This window comes from Corvus brachyrhynchos, unplaced genomic scaffold (genome assembly GCF_000691975.1).
Source record: "Corvus brachyrhynchos isolate BGI_N302 unplaced genomic scaffold, ASM69197v1 scaffold56, whole genome shotgun sequence".
Lineage (NCBI taxonomy): Eukaryota > Metazoa > Chordata > Aves > Passeriformes > Corvidae > Corvus > Corvus brachyrhynchos.
In genome coordinates this window covers 2,027,485-2,040,143 of record NW_008238664.1, presented here as the reverse complement: position 1 = coordinate 2,040,143, position 12,659 = coordinate 2,027,485, and the positions used below count along the sequence as shown (strand labels likewise).

General features: G+C 44.2%; 1 protein-coding gene across 1 annotated transcript in view; it reads right to left on the bottom strand.

The window, feature by feature from the left end:
- BTBD11 (BTB domain containing 11) overlaps positions 1–12,659 on the bottom strand; it is an 82,074-nt gene that overhangs the window by 12,765 nt on the left and 56,650 nt on the right. Inside the window, exons 11-15 of the mRNA XM_008636387.2 lie at positions 9,087–9,192; positions 8,183–8,285; positions 6,362–6,443; positions 5,346–5,414; positions 2,335–2,448 (exon numbers count right to left, since the gene is read on the bottom strand). Of these exons, the coding sequence (XP_008634609.1) occupies positions 2,335–2,448; positions 5,346–5,414; positions 6,362–6,443; positions 8,183–8,285; positions 9,087–9,192 (474 nt within the window). The remainder of the gene's footprint in view (positions 1–2,334; positions 2,449–5,345; positions 5,415–6,361; positions 6,444–8,182; positions 8,286–9,086; positions 9,193–12,659) is intronic.

The following is a 12,659-nucleotide window of genomic DNA, read 5'->3' as shown; positions in this document are numbered from 1 at the left end:
ATTTTATGCTGATGACTCTCATAATAATTCCATGTTAAAAGACCCTGGCTGTTGGGAAACAAAATTCCACAGACTGAAGCTTTGCTCCCTTGGAAATTGATGGGAGTTTTACCACAGAGTTTACCAGACCCATGATTTCATGCTAGAAGTTACACCCTAAAACTGCAGGTTTGGGAAAACATTACAGACCGCGTTTCAAGAATGCCATCTGTAGCAAGGATAGGACATACGACTGCAGAAAGCTCTCATGCAAAATTTCATGCTTTGAGGACTCTTTGGAGGAGAAATGGAAACAATCAGCCATCGAAAAAAATCTCCCCAGGGCAGAGGTGGATTTCCCAGCATTGGACACTTTAAGATTCAGCTGGACAGGGTGCTGGGCCATCTTGTCTAGACTGTATTTTTGCAAAGAAAGGTTGGAACAGATGATCCCTGAAGTCCCTTCCAAGCTGGTATTCTACAATTCTATGATTGCAATTTTAAAAATGGAAAGCCCATAGGGATTTTAATGATATCAGTACTCTCCAGTCAGCTTTTATTTGTAAATATGACCAAATCCACATTACAGAATCACAGAATACACTGAGTTGGAAGGGACACACAAGGATCACCGAGTCCAACTCCTGGCCCTGCATGGGACCATCCACCAAACCGTATCTTCCCCTCAATCCTGATGACAAAGGCTGTGCTCCACATGTCTCTGGGCCAACCTGCTCGCACATCCCCCTCTACGAAGGCATGTCTCAGCATCTCCTGAGGTCCTTTGCAAGCAGATGAGCTTGCAAAGCAGCAAGGTCAAGAAAGGTGTCCTTGACCATGGCAGGGTGGTTCCAACTAGACTAGGGGTCCCTTCCAACCCAACTAACTCCAGAAGTCAAAGATTCATGCACAGCCAGCTTGGCTACTGCTGCAACACCTTACCCACAGCAGTGCCAACATGACAGGCTGCAAAACCCACCCAGGTTCCCCATTTCCACTGCTTCCATTGGGAGATGCAGGCACAAATAACTTGCAGCTGGTTGGGGCTCTTATAGGCAAACTAGGAGCTGGATTTAGCCACTGGGTTTGTTAAGTCCCAGTATCAAAAGTGTACTAGTTCCTCAGACAGGTCTAAAGCTCCACGTAAGAATTTTCTTCCATCAGGATGCAAATAACAGCCCCATTTCACAGTTCAAAGAAAACATGTGACTTTAAAGCAAAATTATTAATTTTACTGACAGTAATACAAATTGAGAAGTTCCCACATGAGTTATAAGACAAATCAAATATTTTTCAAATGATTCCTGCACTGTAATTTTTCCCTCTTACATTAAATGTAAATACCTCATTGCCTATTTTTATAGGTGGACCTTTGTGCTATTTCAAACATTGATTGCATGTTATCTGAAGACCTAGCATCACTATTCTCTGTATGAAATACCTGATGATGGGAATGGAGGTCAGATCTGCAGGGGTTTGGAGCAATCTGCAGCATTACTCTGTTCAATCAAACCTCCAAGTCACAATGCATCAGTTTATCTTTCGTATAGACCATGTAAGTTACAGAAAAAATCTCCTAAGAAATGCTTGAAGAATATTTCGCTGCACTTACTTGTGCGTCATTTCCATCTTCCAAGTGAAAGTCTAACTACTACACATGAGGAGGGAAAAAACTGAAACCAATCAATGTGGTAACCACCTCCACCAATGCGTGAAAATAGGTTTTCTAGGACAAGAAATGCCATGCTTTTATGTCTAATGACTTAGGCAACCTCACAAGCTAAGTATATAATTTGATTCCAATAAGAAACTCTCCAAGACATAAAATTCTCATTACCATCCTTGCAGGGCTCTGAGCCATTGCACTTCCACAACGTGGCATTTTTATATATTGACAAGGTGTCACCAGCATTGAGTGTATCACCCCACTGGGCTTCAGGCAGGAAAAAACAGGTAATGGAAATGGGAAAATGCACCTTGGAAGGTGAAAGCAGAGGTGTCTTCTTCACTTAGTGATTCCTGTTGAATCAGCTCAGCAGTTTGTGTTGCCATGAATAAGGGATAGATCTCCCACACAGTGGTACACTCAAATTGAGTTTGAACCACTTAGGGAAGGGGCTGAGAAGCTGTCACCTTGTACTTAGACTACACAATTTCGGACTGTCACTATACCAGGTACCTATGAACTAGTCAGTCCCAGAAAAAGAATGACAAATCTTAAACACGTAAAAAACGCAGTAAGCATATGAGCTATAAATATATTTTTATATATATATATCTCACTACTTATCATAAAACTGACCTACGAGGATGACGGCAGACACACAACATGCAAGCATATGCAGTTATTTTTACCTTGGCATGATTATAAATATCCACGCAGTTTTCTGTATTAATGCTTTTTGCACAAATGATCTCACAGTGTCGTTGTAAAGCTTCAAGCTGGAAAAATTTAGCAGCAGAGAGAAGCTAAAAAAAACAAAAGGCATGGAAAAAATAGTCAAAAACTGCTGAGCGATACAGAATCAGAGCTTGCTTCTTTACTGTTTCATTATATTTTTTTCCTCTGCCCTTTCTTCAGTTAGCATGAAAAGTACTGACAAAAAGTCAGAATGAGAAGATTGCTTGGTTGTTTTAACCCTCTGCAGTCCCTTCTAAATCACACTGTGGGAATCTGTACACAGAGAGAACACCAAAGGCTGCTCAGGTCCACATGCTGATTTTGGACAAGGAGAAAAAGGAAACAGCGGCTTGAAGAATATTCCAAACATGACTCTGCAATAAGGGACCTGCAAATACAACCCCAAAACCCAAAGTTCTGGTTCAACTGTTCCCCAAGATCTTATTGAAACAGAGCACCTGGGCTAGATGTGGGGAAGTCACCTAAAAGGTCAGGATCAAGAGTATAGAGGAATTCAAACCAAATGATCATGACCATCCTGGGCAGTCTTGATCTAGAGAGACAATAAAGCTCGAACCTGCCACCTCAGCAGGCTCAGGGGAATAGAATCAAATCTACATATGCTCCTTGTCCTAGCTTGTGAGCAGCTGTAATGGGACATCCAGATATCCACTGAAACACTGTCTGGGTCCTTGGCTGTTACTCCAAGGAATGAGTGCACAGAGGTGGGAACCAGCTTTGTGAGGCAATGCCTAGCTAGCATTCAGGTGAGTGTCACGTGTCTGTCACTGCTCTACCATAGCTCTCCTGACACCAGCACTGACCTCCCTTTTTGGCCCTGCATCCCCCCGCTGTGACTGTACTGCCTACCCTGGCACTGCCTTGGCATCTCTGCATGCCTGTGGGGTGAAAATGGCTTGAACTTTGAGTTCTCCAACTGATTTCAGCAGTGCTAAGATTTCCTCTTTTTCCCTTATTCTGTCCTTTTACAGCAGGGAAAAGTAATTTTGTTTTCTGTCTTTCCATGGTAGGTCATTGTCTCTGGCTCTCTGCTCTGCCTTAGAAAGCAGGTTGGGGTTCTTCATTGCTTGACACCTTGCTGTAATCCAGCCAGACCTTAGGCCAAGCTGTTCAGGTGTTTAAACAGCACTTATGCAGGTATTCAGGCCTTTAGGCAGCCCCTGTTATCTTCGGCTGATAGAGAAAGCTAACCTGTTCGTCCCAAAGGGGCTCTCATGCTACACTGGGGAACAAACAAAACCCTGAAACTTCATGACATTATTCTGACTTCTCCTATGCAGTCTGCTCAAGCTCTACTTAAATCCCATAAATAAATCCAAGTGCTGGAAATCTGCAGTGCTGATGTGATAGCAGCCAGCTGGCCCCAATTATGAATTGCCGCAAAGATTTCTGTGGAGTATTTCTGGTGCTTCTTGTTATCATATTTGTAATAAGGCAAGTTACTAAATGCAGTTTTGAAAGATAAAGCCAAATCCTATTCCAGATGCCTCTGTGGCTCAAGCAGTCATGTGCTGGTTTGTAATTACTTTAAACTGTGAGGAACCATGGCCAGATCGGTTATCAAGAGATGAATCAATCAGTCATACATTCTGGAGTCACAGAAGTTTTGAGATGTCACAAAAGTAGAGCAAGCTGCCAGCTGAAATGCAGCACAAGCTTTTTAACAACCTAGGTGATAACACACATCTCTATAAAGTCACTGCACTGCCTAGTCTATTCCCTATTTCAGAAAAGGTTAGAAATTCAGGAGGTCTTTCCAAACTCTGAGTGGAATAGAGAATTAGTGAACTTTTCCTATACAGCTCAGGAAGTCAATGTGGGTATGCTTACTTAAAAATCCACTCCCTGCACTAGAGAGGGATAATTTCAGTCCTGAGCAGTTCCATCCTGTCCATTCCATCCTGGCTGCCAGACAGTAGTGTTATAGGGACAGAATAATACAGGCAGCAATAAAACAGTGATCAGACATGAGGAAATGGAACAGGTTCTCCACTGAGAGGGTGGTCAGTCACTGAACAGGCTCCCCCAGAGAAGTGCTCATGGCACCAAGCCTGCCAGAGCTCAAGGCATGACACTCTGAGTGATGTGGTTTAGTTTTACATAGTCCTGCAAGGAGCAGGGAGGTGGACTTCATGATCCTAATGGGTCTCTTGCAACTTGAGATATTCTATGACCCTGTGAAAGACAGGTGGCAGACACTGATGATTACCAGCTGTTTAAGTAGCTCTGATCTTAGTATTTACTGACCTGCATTCTTTTTGGCTGCCTGAAAACTCCCTGAATGACTGTCAAGAATTTGCTCAAATATCCTTTAGTTCTATGTAGTTGGAGTGGTTTTGCTGATCACAGCTGACAAGGACGGCACACAGTATTTGGAAGGGGATAACTTAACATCCATAAGGTCGTGGTTGTGTGGCTACACTGAAGGTTCAGTCAGCTCCAGCTGGCTTGGTTTGGCTTTTGCAAAAGGCCACAGCAGCACCTGGATGTTTTACATCCAGTGAGAAAGGGGCAAAGAAGTCTCCACATCTCAGGGAGCAGATTATGGTTTTATTTGTAGAATTTGAGAGTCACATGCTTCAAATTGAACTGAACTGCGTCTCCAGTGGATTTCTCTCATGGTTAAAACCCAGCACATGCCCAAGACTTCTCCCATGTGAGGAACCAAATTGAATGTTTTTAATGCTGCTGAGATAGGGAGGATGGAACACTATGTTGCTGGAAATTGGTTCCAGATTTCAGTAACACCACTTCTGCCTCTAAGTAGGTCTTGCAAAGTCTCCCAGTCTCCTGCAGGACTGCAGAGAGCCTGAGCACTCCAGGTGAGGCACTGCTGGCTCTTACAGGAGTGCTCAGGTCTTGCCCAATGGCCCTGTGCCCTCAGGTGAATGGTACACAGATCAGTCAGCATCGCTCCCACTGTAATTAAATGAATGTCTCTTACCTCCATAATTTCATTATTTTTAATCAGGAGTGACTCTGCACCTCCATAATAAAGATACTGCATAACCAGCTGTAATAAAACAAAGGGAGTGTTTATAAAAAGCAATCCAAGACATAGAGGAACAGGGGACGATGCAGACAATACCCAAGGCTCTCCTAACACCACCATGGAGTTGTAGGTAAATCAGGCTCAAGCCTCCTGATTTCAAAGATATGCTTGGTTATTCTCTCTCTCTGCGAAGTCCAATGTTTCCTTCTCACAGGTAGTCTAATGTCTCAACCCTCACCCTCATTGTCTGGACTTTCTGGCGAGCTCCAAACAGTTTGCAGGAAACCCATTCTGAATTTTCAGTGTATTTCCCAGTCTGTTAAGCACATCACTGATTCAGGCAAACACAGCATATATAACAGTTATTCCCCTAATCCTTCCCTGGCAAAGGCCACCTTCATCCAGCTGTGGTGGGCATGCATGGATGATAAGAAAGAGGTAAAGGAGGCTTTGCACTGTAATACAAGATAACTAAGATCCCCCTGCAGGGAGCCCACAGTTACTGTAGGCAGTTGGGAATTACTTGCAGCAGTAACAGTCGACACATGGAGCTGTCTGAGCTCCAGCTCAAAGCAAGGGAAGCATATCCATGTACATGCTACAGGTACGGAGAGCAAGCTCTGCCTTTTCATGGCAAAAAATTGATTGGAGAACACTGCAAAGGAAGGGAATGAAGTGTGTCTCTTCCAAACCTGTCCATTAAATACAGAAAGAGCCAACTACAGAAAGAAGTGCTTTCTGGTGGCAGGCAGTGCTTTGTGTGCACAGCCCATGCCAATGAAATGCACATTGCTGGATCTGCTGGGGCACATTTGCAATCAATAGCACTCTGCAGTGTACGGACAGAGATGAAGCCTGTGCTTGTGAAACCACTGCTCTGCTTTATCAAGTACATACATACTACTTTGATCAGGGCATGCGTGGTGCTCTCTTACAAGTTCCATTCAAATTCGGTGTGAGGACTGTACCTGAAAGATGGGGTACTTCACGTAGTTGATCTCAATACAAGTACTATCAGATGCGGGCTTGCTAGACAGCAATGCTTTAAACCTAAAGAAAAAGGAGCAAAATTGAAATACCAGCCCAATTATCTCTGTGAAAAAGTACAGCAAAACCAATACAGAAGTGCAGTGGAATGACAGCATCAACTCTTGCAAAAACAGTATACGGAAATGAATGGATTTGTCACCAAAAAGCATCAAGATTTAGACACTAACATAAAGTTCAAACCAAAAGGAAGAAGCCTCTCTCTAGGAGATCTCAATTTGAAATTTTTGAGAAATACATCTAATATAACAATAGAATAAAATGTACATCAGAAATTCAGATTCTGCAATGATGCATATACAAAACCAGAATCTTTTTCTTGAAGGCAACATGATCTTTTATGACCATTTGCAGCATTTAAAACCTGAACATTTTCCTTTTTTGAATGTGATATGATAAATTTTGGCTTATGCCCACTATGCTGCTTTAAAAAATGTTTTGGAACAAAATATTAAAACAACAACAGACTTTTAATGCTCCTATGAAGGCTCAGTACAATTGTGTAAGAAGAGGCAGAAGAGAAAACCGGACAGGTTGCTGTTCTCTGATTAGCAAAACCTGAAATTCAGACACAAGTTTCAGGACAAAAAACTCACATAATTTTAGTTAACGTCAGACTTATGTGAGATATACACATACGCAACAATCTACTTCTCAAAACCAGGTATTCCCATTGATCAGAAGGTGAAAATGAGGAATGTCCTGCCAGACACACCTGCCCTTGTACTTCCTCTCTTTGATAATTCATCTGACCTTCCAGCAGTAGTTCAAAGCTTGGCTGATCTATCAAGACCGGCATGTGCTGGATGGTAACCTTTTCCATATAATGACTGCATCTTGTTAATTAAAATACAGATAACAATTTATTTGCTTTCACTAGTGCCAAACTTTATTATGAACACAATTAGTAAGCTTAAAGCTGGACTTTGGAACATATTTGTACATCTACCAAGAGGCTCTAAACCCAAATATCCATTTCTTAATTGAAGGCAGGGTCAGATACTGCAGTTACTTTATGTAAATCTCTTTACTCTGTGCTGTGGGTTGGCTGCACGACTAGCATCAATTCCCATATTGCTTAAATTGTCAAAACTCAGTGCTTTGTCCTTACCACATCTTGAACTAAGTTGCTATGGAGGGCCACCTAGATTTGTTTAAAAGAACACGTTGAATTATACAGCTGCATACAAATAACGGTTGTGAGCAACTTTTAGTTTGGGTTGAGCTGGGTAACCCACATTCAGCCTTCTGAGCACAGGAAACAGTAAGTATTGCCTTTGGATACAGTACATGCTTCACAGCTATTTAATTTTATTTAAAAGCTGTCAAATGCTGTCAATGAATTGTGTGATGGTAGCTTGCTTTTCCTTGAGACTGCCTAAACTGATGCATGGTAGGATTTAGCCATTCACAAGATAAATTATTAAGAATCAAAATATTAAGACTCCTGTATGGTCAAGAACTGGGTGCAGCAACGAGCACCATGCCAATGTGCCTCAGTGGAATGAAGTCAGATGCATGGCTGAAAGCATGGATGAAAATCTAGTGACAGGAGCACTTGTTAAATGTCTGGCAGATCAACCAGAAACAAGCTGTGGGGATGTTCTGATCAAGAAAAACTTGAAGATTGGGCCACTAGCCCTTGAAGAACTGGGTACACTAAAACAAACAAAAAAACCCCCACAAACCCACAAAATCAAATTCTATTTTTGTTAAAAACCAGAAATGTATCTCTATTTTACCTTGGTGATGCAGTAAATAGCAACACTCGATGTGCATAAAATGGTCTTCCTTCCACCAGAAATGTGACATCTGACATCTCTTTATTATTAAGAAAATGGGGATCTAGAATCACAAAAAGAAGGAAACAAAAAAGACAGTAACTTTAATTTGGAAGAGGTCATGAACACACTGTTTTCCTGTTGTGACAAAAGAAAGCAACAGAATAGAAGGATATTGTTTTTAATGAGTAAAGCCCAAAAAGCTATTTTGGGCAGCCTGAGACAGAAGCCCCTCAGACAACCACATGGAGTTCAGACAGAGGGAATTCAAAGCTCTGAAGTCCATGATGACCTTGCTGCAATGACAGCCAGCCGTCCCCTCCGTGTGACGCTGGCACAGCCTCCCAGCTCTGCTGCCCAGAGCAAACTGCAGCTCAGCAGATGCTGGAGGGGCCTACACTCATTTATACCCTATTAGGCCACTCTCCCTGTGTAAGGAAGTCTGTGTCAAGGGGAAGAGGGTCCTGAAAAATTGCTTGGGTCTTCTCTCAGTCCTCTGAAAACACCCTGGGCTCTGCTGACCAAGCTGGGAAGGCTGTGCCAGTGCAGCATCACCTGCAGGCAGCAGCCAGGGTGCTGTGAGATCCAGACACACACCTGGCTCCAGGCCCAAGGCTTGGATCCCAGCCTAATGAGCAACACAGACAAATCTTTGCAGACTTACAGCCCCACTCGAGCACACCTGATGACCCTCCTGATTTCAGTGGGAGTTTTAGGTCAGGCTAAGTTTGGGGCCCCTCCTTTTCTAATTCTGTCTTTTAAATTCAGGTTTTTCTGACTTGTGGCCCCCTCAAGCACCTGCCCAGGAACAGCCTTCCCACAGCTCTCCCTGGAGAGCTGACAAGGATCTTCCAGTTCCACTTACCCAGGCGGGAGGTCTGCTTGCGCTTAATTTCCACAAGCTTTGGGATGGGGTAGGGTCCATAGCAATGAGTGAAAATGACAGAGAGCTGCTGGCTGATCACCTCATTCTAAGCAAAAGAAAACAAATATATGCAATGTAAGATCAGTATGCAGAGGACATGTTACGTTGTTCTCAACCAGCTGCCTGTTTTGAAGGTGAAAACTGTGATTGCTGAAGCTTTATTAAAAATCAGAGCTTACGATTATTAGCATTTGTCAGAAACTGCAGCTCTCATTTACTTGATTGCTACATCTCCTGTACAAATCATTTTAAATGAAAAAGTCTTCTCCTTGGATGACAAGTCTTCTTTGCCTAACAAATTCCACAGCCCTGTCCCCTCTGCAAAAAAAAAGTTCCTTTACAACAGTGATTTCATTTTATTTGCAGACTTACTGTACTGGAAAATGACTTTTTTTTTTTCTCTTTAGACAATGGTCACTGGTCACGTCTTGGAAAACCTGAGCTACAGACAGATACAGCTGCACAGCCTGCATGCATTTTCAAGTGCAGCAGTCTCACAAACAGACCCTTCCCTTACAGAGTGACTGAGGCATCAGAGCCAGCCACTCATTTAATCCCAAATACACCTCTGGCACCAGTGTGGGCACTACTGTGGAAGCCACCAGACCCTCACAAAACCAGGTCTGGTCCCTGGCCTTACCCCTTTCTGCCCCATCTCAAGGATGCTTTCCTGAGCACCTTGAGAATTTGTATGCCTAAGCTGTAAGGGTAGTGAAATGGATTTAACGCTTAACTACCTAAGGCCCAGATGAAAACAGGATTTAAAAGCTATAGCAAATTTTATCCCACACTTTGCTGATAACCAGAGCAAGTCTAGACAAGCTCAGCAGGGCCACACTGTTAATTCATGGTGACATCTTTTAACTACCCTGTTGGCTGGTGATTCTCTCCACACCAGGAAACTTGTGAAATGGCAAGACACTTAGACGTAAGAGGGTCAAAGGCCAGGAAATAAGCAGGTGAGGGACAAAAAAAATTCGTAATACAAAAATTTGAGGAGTGTAGATATTATACTAAAAATATCTCCAGGCTTTAGAAGCAGAAATTGAAGCTTTCCTTGCTCTGAGCACATTTCAGAAGTGATCCTTAAATCCCAGGAGTGACAAGGAGGAGTGGCAGAGATGCTGTAATGACTCCCTTACTGAATCTAATCAAACAGGGTGGGAAGGGGTAGAGCTGTTCCCTCACAGGCACATGCTGATGTCAAAGGAAATTACACGCACTTGCCCGCAGGCACGAGTTGGCTCCTATTACTATGTCAGATGTAGCACTGAAAGAAACACTAAGAGAAATATTCATACTGAGAGACACCATTTAGCAGGCACAGGGCCCAGCCTTCAGAGGGGGGCTCACCACTGTGGCTCTGACACAAGGAGGGTGTCTCACCCCAGGAGCATCTCACTCTTCAGCATCCTCCCACTGGAGCTCTGCAAAGCCCTCACAAAGGGAGTGAATCACAGGCTAAAGAGAAAAGGAAGATTTAAGGCCAGATTTAAAGAAGGAAGTGACTCAGCTGCCAGGAGGGCTGGGAGGGAAAGCTTTAGACAGACAGGGCAGAAAGAGCATTTTCTTCTCTGCTCAGAAGGGCTGTGCCGAAGCGCCAGGGCCGACTGAGTCAGCCAGGGAGGACTGTGTCCAGCCAGGGAGGAGTGTGTCCGGGGGGGATGCTGATTACAGCAGGGCAGCTCCCGGTTGGATCTGGCAGATCCTAGAAGCCAGAAAACACAAGAGAAGATGGGGATAATTCCATGGTTAGAGCAGAGGGAAGCTTCTGGAGAGGAGAAGCAATGCTCACCTTTACCTGCAGTGAACACAAGCAAAGCGCACTGAAGAGGAAAGCTCTGGGCAGTGCCCTCCCCAATCTGCCGGGGTGCACAGGTCCTGTCTGTGTCACTGAGGTTTCAGTGGGCTCCATGAACTCACCAGTCCCAGCCACAGCTGTGCCTACGCAATAGCTTTATAAAAACACACATACACATCAATAAAGACAATGCAACTCCTCCTTCCAGGGTGCCTGTGGGAATGTGCTGATGGAAAATCTGGGTATTGACTTCGCAGTGCCTTGTTAGGAGCTGCAGGCCTAACTCACCAGACTGGACCAGGACATCCGGCTGCATCGAGACCAGGCAGGGACAGGCCAAACTCAGCCACACAAGTGGGAGAAGGGGATCTCTGCTAGTAACTCCAACCAACGTAAAGAATCAGTTGTGCCTGCAGACAATCCCATGGGAGCCTGCCTACACGGGCTAGGTGCTGCCTGCTCCCTGGGTCACCAACTGGGCACGAACTCTGTGGTGTGCAGATATGAGCCTATTAAAAAGCCACTTCGCCCACAAGACTGTGAAAAAAATGGTGTAAACTAAGCTCTAACTAGCTCAAGATATGGTACATTTACATGAGAGATGCTTAAAAACCCAAGACATGGAACACAGATGGGACAAAGAGAAAAGAAACCTTAGGATGGACACATCAAAGAAAGCAGCGCCATCAGACAGTGGTTTCAGACCTCCAGTGCAGAACACTGACCTCATTTGGCAGAGAGGAGGCTGGAGACTTCTGGCTTCTGTTGGTAACATTAAATAGTTATATCTCATGCCACTCAAAGGCCAAAAAACTTGCTCAGAGAGAAAGCTGAAGCCTGTGCTTATTCAGAGTCATTGCTAACAAACAGCAGCAAGGGAGGGGAGTGGTAAGTTATTGTAGCACATCAAGTTTGCTTCCCACACCCCCAGCACACAGCCAAGCTCACAGGGCTGTGGCCCTGGATCTGCTCCCCACAGTGCCTCTGCTGACTTTTACCAATAAACCAGACAGAAACAGGAGAGGGAAAAGGGATGCTTTATCTGCAGCTGGATGGCTGGGGAAAAAATTGGCTTTTTTAAGCCAAGTCCTGCTCTTGGAGGACTTGGGCTGCCTGTGAAGTAACTGAGAACAACTGCAGAAGTTCATGACCTGGGGCACAAGCATTGTTCTGGAAGACAGGACGACATATTCAGCCTATTCAACCTTCCCCTTCACATAGGGCCCACACTGAGGTGCTCAGAAGCTTTCATTTAAGCACCAAGATGGAGAATTCTTCCCTGTTTACCCTTTCATCCTATCAGTGTAACTGTGAAAGCCCAGCTGTAGGAGCTCACTGCAGCAGTTGTTGGCGGCAATATGAAGACTGGAGGAGCAAACCAAAGTTTGTTTTCTTGCTACAGTTTGATGTTGGAAAACATTGTGCCAGGATGTGTGAGGCTGACACTTGGAGCGAGGCCAGCTTCCCTTCAGACATGGGCGTTCATCTGCACTCAAAGGGAGCCGACGCACATCATCTTCTGTGGGAGGGGGAAGAAAGCTTGGCACAGGATATATAAAAATATTTACCTAGCCATGGGGTAGTTTACAGATAGGCAAGAGGGAACAGGGAAAAACAGAGAGTCTTCTGAGGGAGATGGTGCTTCCAGCAGAGAGCTGGTTGGTGAGCAAGCAACTTTGCTTTGTAGATGCAAGCAGTCCCCTGACTTAAAA